General features: G+C 45.0%; 1 protein-coding gene across 8 annotated transcripts in view; it reads left to right on the top strand.

Moving 5' to 3' along the window:
* Positions 1–11547: 11547 nt before the first annotated feature.
* The window catches only part of CARS1 (cysteinyl-tRNA synthetase 1), a 52187-nt gene continuing 51272 nt past the window's right edge, over positions 11548–12462 (top strand). For all 8 annotated transcript variants that reach the window (XR_015157623.1, XR_015157624.1, XR_015157625.1 and 5 more), the window contains exon 1: positions 11548–11636. Coding sequence is in view for 2 of the 8 variants with exons in the window: in XM_086383889.1 (XP_086240015.1) it covers positions 11612–11636 (25 nt within the window). In the remaining 6 variants the exon portion in view is untranslated. The remainder of the gene's footprint in view (positions 11637–12462) is intronic.

The raw sequence follows: 12462 nt of genomic DNA, 5'->3' as shown, positions 1-12462 counted from the left end.
GCTCAAGAGTTTTTTCATCATACCAAGACCCATTGATCTTTACAGGAATCATAACAAAAGCAGGCTGTCTTAAGACTAGAACCCTAGTTTGATTAGTAATTTTCCTAAGGCAGTTAGTTAAGGTACAATTGTTACAAGTTATATTATAATTTCGTAACCTAGATTGTATATTTATAGATCCTACTAGTAAAGCATAAGGGTGAGGCACACATGCACAAGGGTACCTCATGGTAAGATTTCATAAAAGACTATTTCTCTCTTGATCTCACCTGAAGATAGGATCCTTCACACCCAAGGGCGGCAGCTAGTTTCCAAATTTCTGTTTGAAATACTTTAGAGCTGCCCAAGTTTCAAATACAGGAAGCAAAGTCTCTATTGTCCAGTTCCCGGGCTTTTGTCCGAATCCAGAGACCAATCCCACAGTGACTCATTTGTCCCAAATGTTATACACCGTAGCAGTTCCATCTCGACACAGTTTCCATGGTGCAGCAGTGGCTCTTCCCCTTGTTTCAGGGTCACAGAAAGGGATATCTAAAGGACCAGTTCCATTACGACATTGAGGAGTTCTAGATTTTTTTGTTACTCCAGGAACGTCCAGGTTCTAACTACTGTCAGAATTGGCATATCTTGCCTCCCCAACAAAAAGGCATCCTGTTGAATTAAAATATCTAGACAGACAGATAGGTAAACGATCAAACACTCCATGATAAGAGAAATTAACTTGATTAGGAATAATATGTTTTTCTGAAAAACCCCCCGAAGCCACAGTATCGTTAGTGTATATGGGAATGGACCGACCCTCCCAGCCCACCGGTTGGAGAAGGGGAGGGTCGGGAAAATAAACCCAGTAAGCATTTGAATATTCTTCAGAATGTGTAGTATTAATCTGATTTAAGATAATTAATAAGGTTATCAGGAAGCTTAAAGGCGATATCGGATCACCCTGTACAGCAACACGATTCTGTGCCTCTCGCATCAATGCCTGGAGTTGTTGCCGAGATGGTAATTCATCATGCTCTTGAATCGTCAGTCTCCTCATCTGGTTTACTAGAGATCGTCTCTGCCGTGCGTACCAACCTTTCCGGCAGCCAGCGCGGCGTTTCGGCATCCTGTGGGAAAACACAAACGTGCCCTCGTCCCCAAATTATTACAGGATCTGGTCCATACCATTTTCCCACAAGTGGGTCTTTCCAAAAGACTTTAGGTCTTATTGTTTGCACATCAAAGTTCCAAAATCGCTGTGCTGCTGAACGGCCACGTATATCCAATTGTAAAAAATTTAGAACAAATAAAGCATGGTTTAGAGAGTTGGAGGGGGTATTGAGATACAATTCCCCCTTCTTTAGTTTTTGTAATTGATGTTTGAGAGTTTGATGTGTCCGTTTAATAATTTTTTGACGTTGAGGATTATAAGGGATACCCATTTTATGTGAGATAGACAATTGTGTACAAAGTAGTTGAAAATTTTTAAACACGTGAAAAGATGCTCAACATCACTCATCAGAGAAATGCAAATCAAAACCACTATGAGGTACCATTTCACACCAGTCAGAATGGCTGCGATCCAAAAGTCTACAAATAACAAATGCTGGAGAGGGTGTGGAGAAAAGGGAACCCTCTTACACTGTTGGTGGGAATGCAAACTAGTACAGCCACTATGGAGAACAGTGTGGAGATTCCTTAAAAAACTGGAAATAGAACTGCCTTATGATCCAGCAATCCCACTGCTGGGCATACACACTGAGGAAACCAGAAGGGAAAGAGACACGTGTACCCCAATGTTCATCGCAGCACTGTTTATAATAGCCAGGACATGGAAGCAACCTAGATGTCCATCAGCAGATGAATGGATAAGAAAGCTGTGGTACATATACACAATGGAGTATTACTCAGCCATTAAAAAGAATACATTTGAATCAGTCCTAATGAGGTGGATGAAACTGGAGCCTATTATACAGAGTGAAGTAAGCCAGAAGGAAAAACACCAATACAGTATATTAACGCATATATATGGAATTTAGAAAGATGGTAACAATAACCCTGTGTACGAGACAGCAAAAGAGACACTGATGTATAGAACAGTCTTATAGACTCTATGGGAGAGGGAGAGGGTGGGAAGATTTGGGAGAATGGCATTGAAACATGTATAATATCATGTATGAAACAAGATGCCAGTCCAGGTTCGATGCACGATACGGGATGCTCGGGGCTAGTGCACTGGGACGACCCAGAGGGATGGTATGGGGAGGGAGGAGGGAGGAGGGTTCAGGATGGGGAACACATGTATACCTGTGGTGGATTCATTTTGATATTTGGCAAAATTAATACAATTATGTAAAATTTAAAATTTAAAAAAAATAAAAATACCAATAAAAAAAAAGAAAATTTTTTTTAGTGTATCTTGGACCATTGTCTGTTTTTATGGTCTTAGGGGTTCTCATAACAGCAAAACATTTAATGTAATGAGTTATACAATGTTTGTTAGCTTTTTTGGATTGTAGAGAGGCATGTAAAAAGCCGGAGAAGGTGTCAATAGTAACATGAACACATTTTTGTTTACCAAATTTAGGAATATGGGTAATATCTATTTGTCATATGTCGTTTGGCAACAATCTTCGGGGATTAACTCTATAATGGGGGACGCTAAAAAATTGAGGACATGTTTGACATGGTTTAACAATCTGGCAGCTTTTCGAGTAATGTCAAATTGAAGTCTTAAGCTATTGTTGTTTTGATGGTGTAAGCTGTGGGAAGTTTTTGTCATTTGTTCTAATGAAGGAAATATCATATGTGTAGCTTTGTCAGCCAAAGCATCATCTCGTGTTAAAGGTCCAGGAGGCCCAGAGTGAGCATGAATATGACTGGAATAGCATTTATTAACTCTGGAGCCAATTAGATGCTGTGTGTCACGAGAAAGAGTTTAGATAGTAGAATTCAGGGTACCAATAAATGGAACAGTCGCAATAGTGTTTAAGGCTTTTATGATATATTGACTGTCGGAATATAAATTAAATGGAGCAGAGATTTGTAATAGAGCCTGAAAAACGGCAAATAGTTTTACTTTTTGAGCAGACATAATTAGTATGCTAGGTGGCAGTTTTGTCCTGTATAATCAAACTAGCTATTTTATTAGAAGAGTCATTAGTAAATACAGTTAGGGTGTCGGCAAGGGGCTGAGAAACAACGATTTTGGGGAAGAGAAATTGGTGATAGTGAGCAAATTGTAAATTTTATCTGAGGGATAATGATTATCAAGCCGTCTACTAAAACTAGCTAAGGCAATAACCCAATTGTCACTAAACTGAAACAGCCAGTCCCGTTGAGTTTTAGAAAATGGAACACATATAAAATGTGGGTCTCCTTCTAGATATATAGTGGATTTTGACCGTCCAAGAGCTATTAGGGCAGCAACCAAATCATAATAGGGGGTTAGTACCCAAGAGGGAGAGGCAGGCAAGTGAAGCCATCTTAAAGGCAATCTTTGGAATAAGACTGCTGTAGGAACATGTTTAGTAGGAAGAATATATAAACCCCATTTTTGAGTATAGTCGCAATAAGTAGCTTGTTGTTTAGACAGGGCCTGTTCGACCCTATTTAAGGCTTGTCTTTTTTCCAGAGTCAGAGTTCGGGGGGAAGTCGGATCAGGGTCACTCTTTAGGATATCAAAAAGAGGCTTTGTTTTTCTTGTAGTTAGCTTTAAGTAAGGTCTTATCTAATTAATATCTCTTAACAGTTTTTGGAAATCATTTAAGGTAACCAGGTTATCTTTACGAATCTCTATCTTTTGAGCTTGAAACCATTTATTTTTTAGAAAAAAACCCCAAATAAGAATGGGGGGGGAAGCGCTGCACCTTTTCTGTTGTGATAATCAAACCATAATCTTGTAATGCAGTTTGCATATAAGCGAATGTTGTTAACAGCAACTCTTCATCTTGGTATGTCAAAAGAATATCATCCATATAATGAATAATATATACTTGGGAGTACAAGGACCTAGTGGTTTTAAAGCTTGAGCAACAAATTTTTGACAGAGAGTACGACAGTTAGCCATTTTCTGAGGTAAAACCTGTCACTGATATCTTTTTATAGGTTTTTTATAATTTGTAGAAGGGACACTAAAAGCAAATCTTTGACAGTCATTAGTGGCAAGGAGAATAGTGTAAAAGCAATCTTTTAAGTCAATCATAATCTTGTAAGTGTTTTTTGGAATGGCCATGGGGGTAGGCAACCCCGGCTGAAGGGGGCCCATCAATTCCATTGTTTTGTTAACCCTTTGTAGATTTTGTAATAGCCTCCATTTACCTGTTTGTTTGTTTTTTTCTTTTTTTTTAATGACAAAAATAGGTGAATTTTAAGGTGAATTTGAGGGGGCAATATAGCCGAGAGCAAGTTGTTCTTGTACAAGCTGATTGGCGGCCGTGATCTTTTTTACTGATAGGGGCCACTGATTAACCCATACTGGATCATCAGACTTTTATTTTATCGGATCAGCATGGATTGCAGGACAATCAATGACCCCTCCTAAAAACATCATATCTTTTTTATCATTTTTAACTGTAGGGATCAGGGGTTGTAAAGGCCCTTGTGAATTTATCTCTAACCCCTGATGGGGTAAAAGGCCTTGGTCTAACAATTGATTACTAATTTGTTTATCTGGACTATAAAGATACACCCCCATATTCATCATAACATCTCTCTCCCATAGATTAACCGGCAGTCCTGGCAAAACATAAGGTGGAAAATGTCCTTCATGTCTTGTTTTGTTTCTCTGTTTTAAAAAGGTTGAACTCTGTTTTGGGTTATGTGATTGTCTAATTAATGCCTTGTAAAGTAGAAATTATAACCTGCTTAGGCCATTCATCAGGCCAATGTTTTTGAGATATGACGGAAACATCTGTACCAGTATCCAAAATGTCTGTAAAGGGCTTTTCTTGAATATACAGTAGGAGCTCAGGGCGCTGTTTATTAATGGCCTGAATCTAATAGCATCTGAAGACCCGAAACCCCGGGATCTTTGTTCTTGCTTAACGGCTTTTTCAATTGGAATTGTAGGAAGTAGAATTAATTGAGTAACACGTTGACCAGATTGTATTACCGTTATGTCCTGTGGCGAATGGGCCATAATTTTTATCTCACCCATGTAATCAGAGTCTATGACTCCAGGGGCTACTAATAAACCTTTCATCGTAGTACTGTTTTTCCCCAATAGGAGGCCCATAGTGTTCTTTGGAAGAGGGCCAAAAATTCCAGTTGGTAAAGCCTGCATGTCCATTTTTGGAGTTAATACTGGGTAGGTGGAGGAACTGAGGTCCAATCTTGCAGTCCCTGCAGTTGTTCTGAACAACTCGGTAACAGTTCTGTGTTTTGGCCCTGAAGCGTCTCTCATGTGGGCGGATTTTGTATCGCCCCATAACATTGTTTTGGGGCCTGGGGCTGGCCCCTCACCCAGTTTTCCGAGACCGGAGGAAGTGGCTTTCCCTGTAAATCAGTTTTAGAACGGCAATCTTTTGTCCAGTGTTTGTCTTTCTTACGCCTAGGACAAACGTTAGGGGTTTGAGCACAAGAGAAGCAGCTCCCCGGCGGGCCAGGGACTCGAGGCTGACCACTAGTTTTCTTGCTTTTGTTGTTGATACAGTACTTTTTTGACTTTCTTTGTAATGTCGCAGCCAAAGTTATGTCTTGGGCCGATATCAGCGCAAATCCGTACATAATCAGATAAGCCTCCCTTTTTCCTGTAAGGTCTCAGGGCAGCTTGACAAGCCGAATTGGCATGTTTGTAAGCAAGCTGTTTAGCCAACACCATTTTCGCCTGTTTATCTCTTATCATTTTACTAATTGTCTCAAGCAGGCGGGCAATAAAATCCTGATATGGTTCATCTGGCCCCTGGCGAATTTTAGATAAATCTTCGGTCTTTTTATCAGAATTTGGAAGTTTTTTCTATGTTCGTAGAGCCGCAGCATTAATCTGAGGGTACACTCCAGGCAAATAATTAAGTTGATTATTAGTGTCTCGATAATCCCCCTCTCCCACCATCATTTTATAAGTGGTGTTCAGTCTCTGTCGCTGATTGATATCGGCTGTGATTCTATACTGTTCAGCAAACTCAGATTTCCATAATAAAAAATCTCTTCCAGATAGACAAGCCCGAGCAACCTGTTTCCAATCATTAGGTGGCAGATTTTGATTTTTTAAAGCTTTTATAATAGCCTGAGTAAACGGCCCAGTTGGGCCGTATTGTGTACAAGCCATTTTTAACTCTTTTAGTTGTTTAAAGGGTAGCGGTTCATAATACCTCTGCTGTTGAGCATTTTCAAATACTGGATAGATTCCTGAAAACCCAGGAATATGTTTTCTTTCATCATTAGCTCGCTTAATCGTTTGTTGAAGAGGAGATAATATCTCAGTTTTTATGTTTTCACCCGGCAAAGAAGCAGGGATAGATAGAAGCTCTCGTGGTTCTACGAAAGGCGGAGGTGGGTCGAGCCCAGCAAAAACCCGGGGAGGATATGCTAGAGGCACAGGCTGGCTGGAGTGGGAGTCTCCCTGTGCATCCATTTTTACTGCTATAACAATCTTCTGAATTAAATTCTCCAGCTGTTCTTCGGAAAGCCCTGAATGTTTTAATTCCCCTTTTCCCGAGGGGGATTGCATGTTAACCATCATCTCCCAAGGCATATCCTCTCTATGGTAGTGAGCCGCTTGTTCATTTAACTCTTCCTGTTCACCAGAGCTTAACACATCATCACTCCCTCCAGCCTTACAAGCTGTTCCCTCAGGCACAGCATAAAGCGGCTCAGGCGGAGGGGCGGAAGGCTCTGCAACTTCGGGTTCTGTGCAATCCCGGAGGGCCGTTTGAATCTTATGTCTCTCATGTTCAGGATCCAGACAGTCTCTTATGAGAGTCCACAAAGAAAAAGCATCTACAGGGACACGATTGGGACCACGTAAGGAGTAATATGTCTGCAATTGTTTTCCTACTTTCTTACAGGTTTTTAGACTACCTGTTCTTTTCTCTGGGAACCAAGGACAAACTTTTTCTACAAAAAGTAAAAACTTTTCTAGCTGTAACTTATTTACATAAATTCCCCTGTCTTTTAACATAGTTTTCAACATATGTACAAATAACTGGCGGCTATTGCCTTGTCTCATGATTTATTACTCTCGACAATAACACTCCCTGTCCCTTCAATAATTAGGAATTCCTTGTTACTTACCTCAATCTTGACGGGCAGCGGCCGTCGTTACACTCCGATTTTCGAGTCCCTGTTCGGGCGCCACCTGCCGGAGCCAGCCGGCAAAGTCGATCAGTTCCTGAGAACGTGCACAACGCGGCTGAGAAAGAATACTACAGCAAAGATGGGGTCGAGAGGATCAGACACGTCTGCACAAAGGGAAGCGGTCTGACAACGACTTTATTCAGCATCTTATATTTTACAGGAGAGCAAGAGAAAAACAAGACAGTTAACATTTTTCTTGGTTGACCTATACATCTTACGAAAAGTCACAAGAAATCTTGAGAGCATGGGAATGGCACCCTGTTATTATTTCTTACACCAGATAACATTTCCCTGTGCGTAAAAAGTTTGTCCAAAACTCCACGTGTCTGCAGTTAATAGTCGCCTAATCTCTGGGGTGGCGGGACAGAGAGCTATGTTTGCAAGCAAACCCTCAAAGACTGAGACAGCTTCCAGGGCTGTGTCCTTTAGATAAAGGACCCCGTTCTCATGGGCAGCTCCCCACACCTGTGCAATTTGTCATTACTTTGCAGAAGTTAACTGGAAGATATTTATGGGCTTTACTGGATTTGAAGAAAATGACAACATCTGGAAAGACTCCTCAGGAGGAGGGATGGGCTGGCTAGGGAGGGTCATTTGTATGTTTTGTGGGTTTTTTTTTTGCTACATGGCATAGCATGTGGGACCTTCGTTCCCCCTGCAGGGACTGAAACTACGTCCTGCAGTGGAGCGTGGGGTCTTCACCCCTGGAACACCAAGGAAACCCCTGTGGAGAGATGTCTCTAAACTCCTGGCTGCCTTCCGTAAAATGCAGCTACAGATATGGTTGCAGAACGTTAGAAACAAATTGGTTGCTGATAACACCTTAGGTAGACCTGCAGAGATGGCCCAGCAAACACTTTTTTGGCCCGAGGTTGTGACTATAGCCGGTATCCTGGATGGATGGGATCTGAGTTTCTTTCCCAGTTCTGAGCCCATTGGAAACTTCATGAATCCCAGACGGAGCTGTGGCCCTTCTCCACACAGGTTCTCTATAACCTTCCGGTGGGGAGGTCAGCTCTGCATGTCAGCAGAAGTGCTGCTCTGCCAGGGCAGGGTGGGTCGGGGGCACTGCTTGTGGTGTGACAGAGCTGGATCCCGGGGCGGCTCACGGTACTGGGTGAGCGGCCATTGGGCTGAGGCCAGGATCCCAGGGGGCGGCTCACTGTAGTGGGTGAGCGGCCATTGGGCTGAGGCCAGGACACTTTGGTGGTTGTGACAGAGCTGGATCCCAGGGCGGCTCACTGTACTGGGTGAGCTCCCATTGGGCTGAGGCCAGGAGACTTTGGGGGTTGCCCCTCTGTCCCCGGCAACTCCTTGGTCTCAGAGTCATGGTGACGTCTCCATGACCTAGGACAGGGCCTGGCATTGAGGAGGTGTCCATAGGTAGTAGGAGCAGTCGATGGCAGGCGGCCTGGCAGCCGCTCTGCACTCACAGATACTGGTCCAGACCTGGCGCTGCAGGCAGGCTATCCCAGTCAAAGATGGACAGAAGACTCTCCTTAATACTCGGTGACAACCTATATGGGGAAACAATTTGGACAGTAATGGATGCATGTATGTGTAACTACATCACTTACTTAGTGTGCTCAAGGACAGGCTGCAGAGCAGTAAGAACAACTCCCAGGGCACATGTATGTACATGGAGTATTCAGTTCACTTCAGTCGCTCAGTCGTGTCCGACTCTGCGACCCCATGAATCACAGCACGCCAGGCCTCCCTGTCCATCACCAACTCCCGGAGTTCACCCAGATTCACATCCATGGAGTCGGTGATGCCATCCAGCCATCTCATCCTCTGTCGTCCTCTTCTCCTCCTGCCCCCAATCCCCCCCAGCATCAGAGTCTTTGCCAATGAGTCAACTCTTTGCATGAGGTGGCCAAAGTACTGGAGTTTCAGCTTTAGCATCATTCCTTCCAAAGAAATCCCAGGGCTGATCTCCTTCAGAATGGACTGGTTGGATCTCCTTGCAGTCCAAGGGACTCTCAAGAGTCTTCTCCAACACCACAGTTCAAAAGCATCAATTCTTCGGCGCTCAGCTTTCTTCACAATCCAACTCTCACATCCATACATGACCACAGAAAAAACCATAGCCTTGACTAGATGAACCTTTGTTGGCAAAGTAATGTCTCTGCTTTTGAATATGCTATCTAGGTTGGTCATAACTTTCCTTCCAAGGAGTAAGCGTCTTTTAATTTCATGGCTGCAGTCACCATCTGCAGTGATTTTGGAGTCCAGAAAAATAAAGTCTGACACTGTTTCCACTATTTCCCCATCTATTTCCCATGAAGTGATGGGACCGGATGCCATGATCTTCGTTTTCTGAATGTTGAGCTTTAAGCCAACTTTTTCACTTTCACTTTCATCAAGAGGCTTTTGAGTTCCTCTTCACTTTCTGCCATAATGGTGGTGTCATCTGCATATCTAAGGTTATTGATATTTCTCCCGGCAATCTTGATTCCAGCTTGTGTTTCTTCCAGTTGAGCGTTTCTCGTGATGTACTCTGTATATAAGTTAAATAAGCAGGGTGACAATATACAGCCTTGATGTACTCCTTTTCCTATTTGGAACCAGTCTGTTGTTCCATGTCCAGTTCTAACTGTTGCTTCCTGACCTGCATACAAATTTCTCAAGAGGCAGATCAGGTGGTCTGGTGTTCCCATGTCTTTCAGAATTTTCCACAGTTTATTGTGATCCACACAGTCAAAGGCTTTGGCGTAGTCAATAAAACAGAAATAGATGTTTTTCTGGAGTATTGTATTATTTTCTTGGAGTATTACATGGAGTATTACTCAGCTATAAAAAGGAATGATATTGGGTCACTTAGTGATACACATAGTTATGTGTATAGACCTAGAATCTGTCATACAAAGTAAAGTAAGAAAGATAAGAATATTGTATATTAACACATGTGTATATAACACATGTATATAACACACATGCATATAACACATGTATATAACATATGTATATAACATGTATACAACACATGTATACAACACGTGTATAACACACGTGTATATAACACATACATGTGGAATCTAGAAAAGGTGCAGATGAGCGTATTGGCAAGGCAGGACTAGCGTTGCAGATGTAAAGAGCCGACGTGGACACGCGGGAAGGGGCAAGGTAGGACGAACTGGGTGACTGGGATTGGCTTGCTGCCATGTGTCAGATAGCCAGCCAGTGGTAAACGGCCGTGCAGCGCAGGAAGGGACTTCCCTAGTGATCCACCGGCTAACACTGTGCTCCCACGGTGGGGGCTGGGGTTCGACTCCTGGTCAGGGAACTGGATCCCACATGTTGCAGCTGACGATTTCTCACGCCACAACTAAAAGATCCTGTACACCAGAACGAAGATCGAAGATCACTACAATTAAGGCCCAGCACAGCCAACAAAAATATGTTAAAAAGAGCTGCCTGTAGCACAGGGAGCTGTTTGGTGCTCTGTGACTAAGGGGCAGGATAGGGTATGTGGGAGGGAGGGTCAAAAGGGAGGGGAAGTGTGTGTTTCTACCACTGTTTCGGTTTCTTGTACAAAAGAAACTAAGAATGTTGTAAAGTAATTATACACTTTTTTTTTTTTAAGAGAATGACGTGCAATAGAGACCAGACTGTGGGTTGTCAAGGGGTAAGGGGAATGGGAAGGGATGAAGTGGGAGGTTGGTGTTAGCAGATGGAAGCTTTTTAATATAGATTATCCACAGTGTCCTATGTATAGAACAGAGAACTATATTTCCTATCATACTATATTTAATATGACAAGTCATAAGGGGAAAGAATATTAAGAATGTATATAACTGTCATTCTTGTACAACATTGTTAATCAGCAATTGTACAAAATGTTAATCAACAGTTCAGTGGCTCAGTTGTGTCCGATTCTTTGCGACCCCATGGACCGCGGCACGCCAGGCTTCCCTGTCCATCACCAACTCCCAGAGTTTACTCAAACTCCTGTCCATCAAGTCGGTGATGCCATCCAACCATCTCATCCTCTGTCGTCCCCTTCTCCCGCCTTCAATCTTTCCCAGCATCTGGGACTTTTCCAATGAGTCAGTTCTTCGCATCAGGTGGCCAAAGTACTGGAGTTTCAGCTTCAACATCAGTCCTTCCAATGAACATTCAGGACTGGTTTCCTTAACGTGAATAAAAATTGAGTAAAAAAAAATTAAAGATTCCCAGCATGCCCGGGGCCAGCGGCGTCTGCGCGCGGGTGGTTGCCTAGCGACCGGGCGGATCCCGGAAGGCCGGCGGCTTGGGGGCGGGATTTCCGGGGCGGTGGTTGCATCAGATTCTGGGAAGCCGCGGCGGCCTCCGCGAGTGCGGGATTCGGGTGATGGCAGGGTCTACCACGGAGCACGGTGAGCGCGCGCGAGGGGCGGGCGGGGCAGCCTGGGCCGCGGGGCCCGCGGGGCCACGCGGGAGCCGGGGGCGCCGGGTCTCTGAGGGACGGGCCCCAGGGCGCGCAGAGGGCGGGCCCGGACCCCCGGGTTTTCCCCGGCGGGTGCGCTCTTCCAACCCCGTCCGGGCCCTGCCGGGGCCGCCCCTCCCCAGGTCCTCCCAGACCTCGAGGCCTCCGGGTCCCCCTGCGCCCCGACCCCGGGGGCTGGTTCTGCGTTCCCCTGCCGGCCGCTGGGCCGGACCTCACCGCCTCCTGCCCCCTGGGATTTGGGGGGACAGGCACAGCCAGGGTCGTTTGGGGCCGCCCAGCCCCACGTTGACACTTAGGAACGTGGGGCCGAGGGAGCCGGACGCGGACGCACGGGAAGGGGTTGGGGTTTCACGAAGGCTGTCATCTGCGGCTGCAAGCAGTGGCCACGGGGATCTGCGCGGTCGCGGCGTTACTGCCTCCCCTTGATCGCCGCCCCCGGGGTTCCGTGAGCGTCTCAGGCTCTGTCCCCACGGGTCACTCGTGTCACCAGCCGGCAGACAGGCCGCCACCAGGCAGCCTCCGGGGCATGCTGGTTCCCTGCTCACCCTCCCTCCTGCAAGATTGCGGGGTGCCAGGCAGAGCGGATGTAGTCCCCGGATTCCGGAGTCCGGGGCAAGCTTTCCTTGGGAAGCACTCTCAGGGTGTCGTTTTTATTCTCTGGCTGCCCTGCTTAGACTGTACACACTTCCCTGGCCTCTGGGGTCGCCCTTGTTCGTGGGGTTCCTGGCAGGGAGCTCTAAGCAGCTGGACCCGGT

Source organism: Bos grunniens, chromosome 29 (genome assembly GCF_055505025.1).
Source record: "Bos grunniens cultivar Pamir isolate PY7600 chromosome 29, Bosgru_T2T1.0, whole genome shotgun sequence".
In the NCBI taxonomy this organism is placed as follows: Eukaryota; Metazoa; Chordata; class Mammalia; order Artiodactyla; family Bovidae; genus Bos; species Bos grunniens.
The sequence above is the reverse complement of the archived record's forward strand: the minus strand, read 5'-3'. Positions and strand labels throughout refer to the sequence as shown.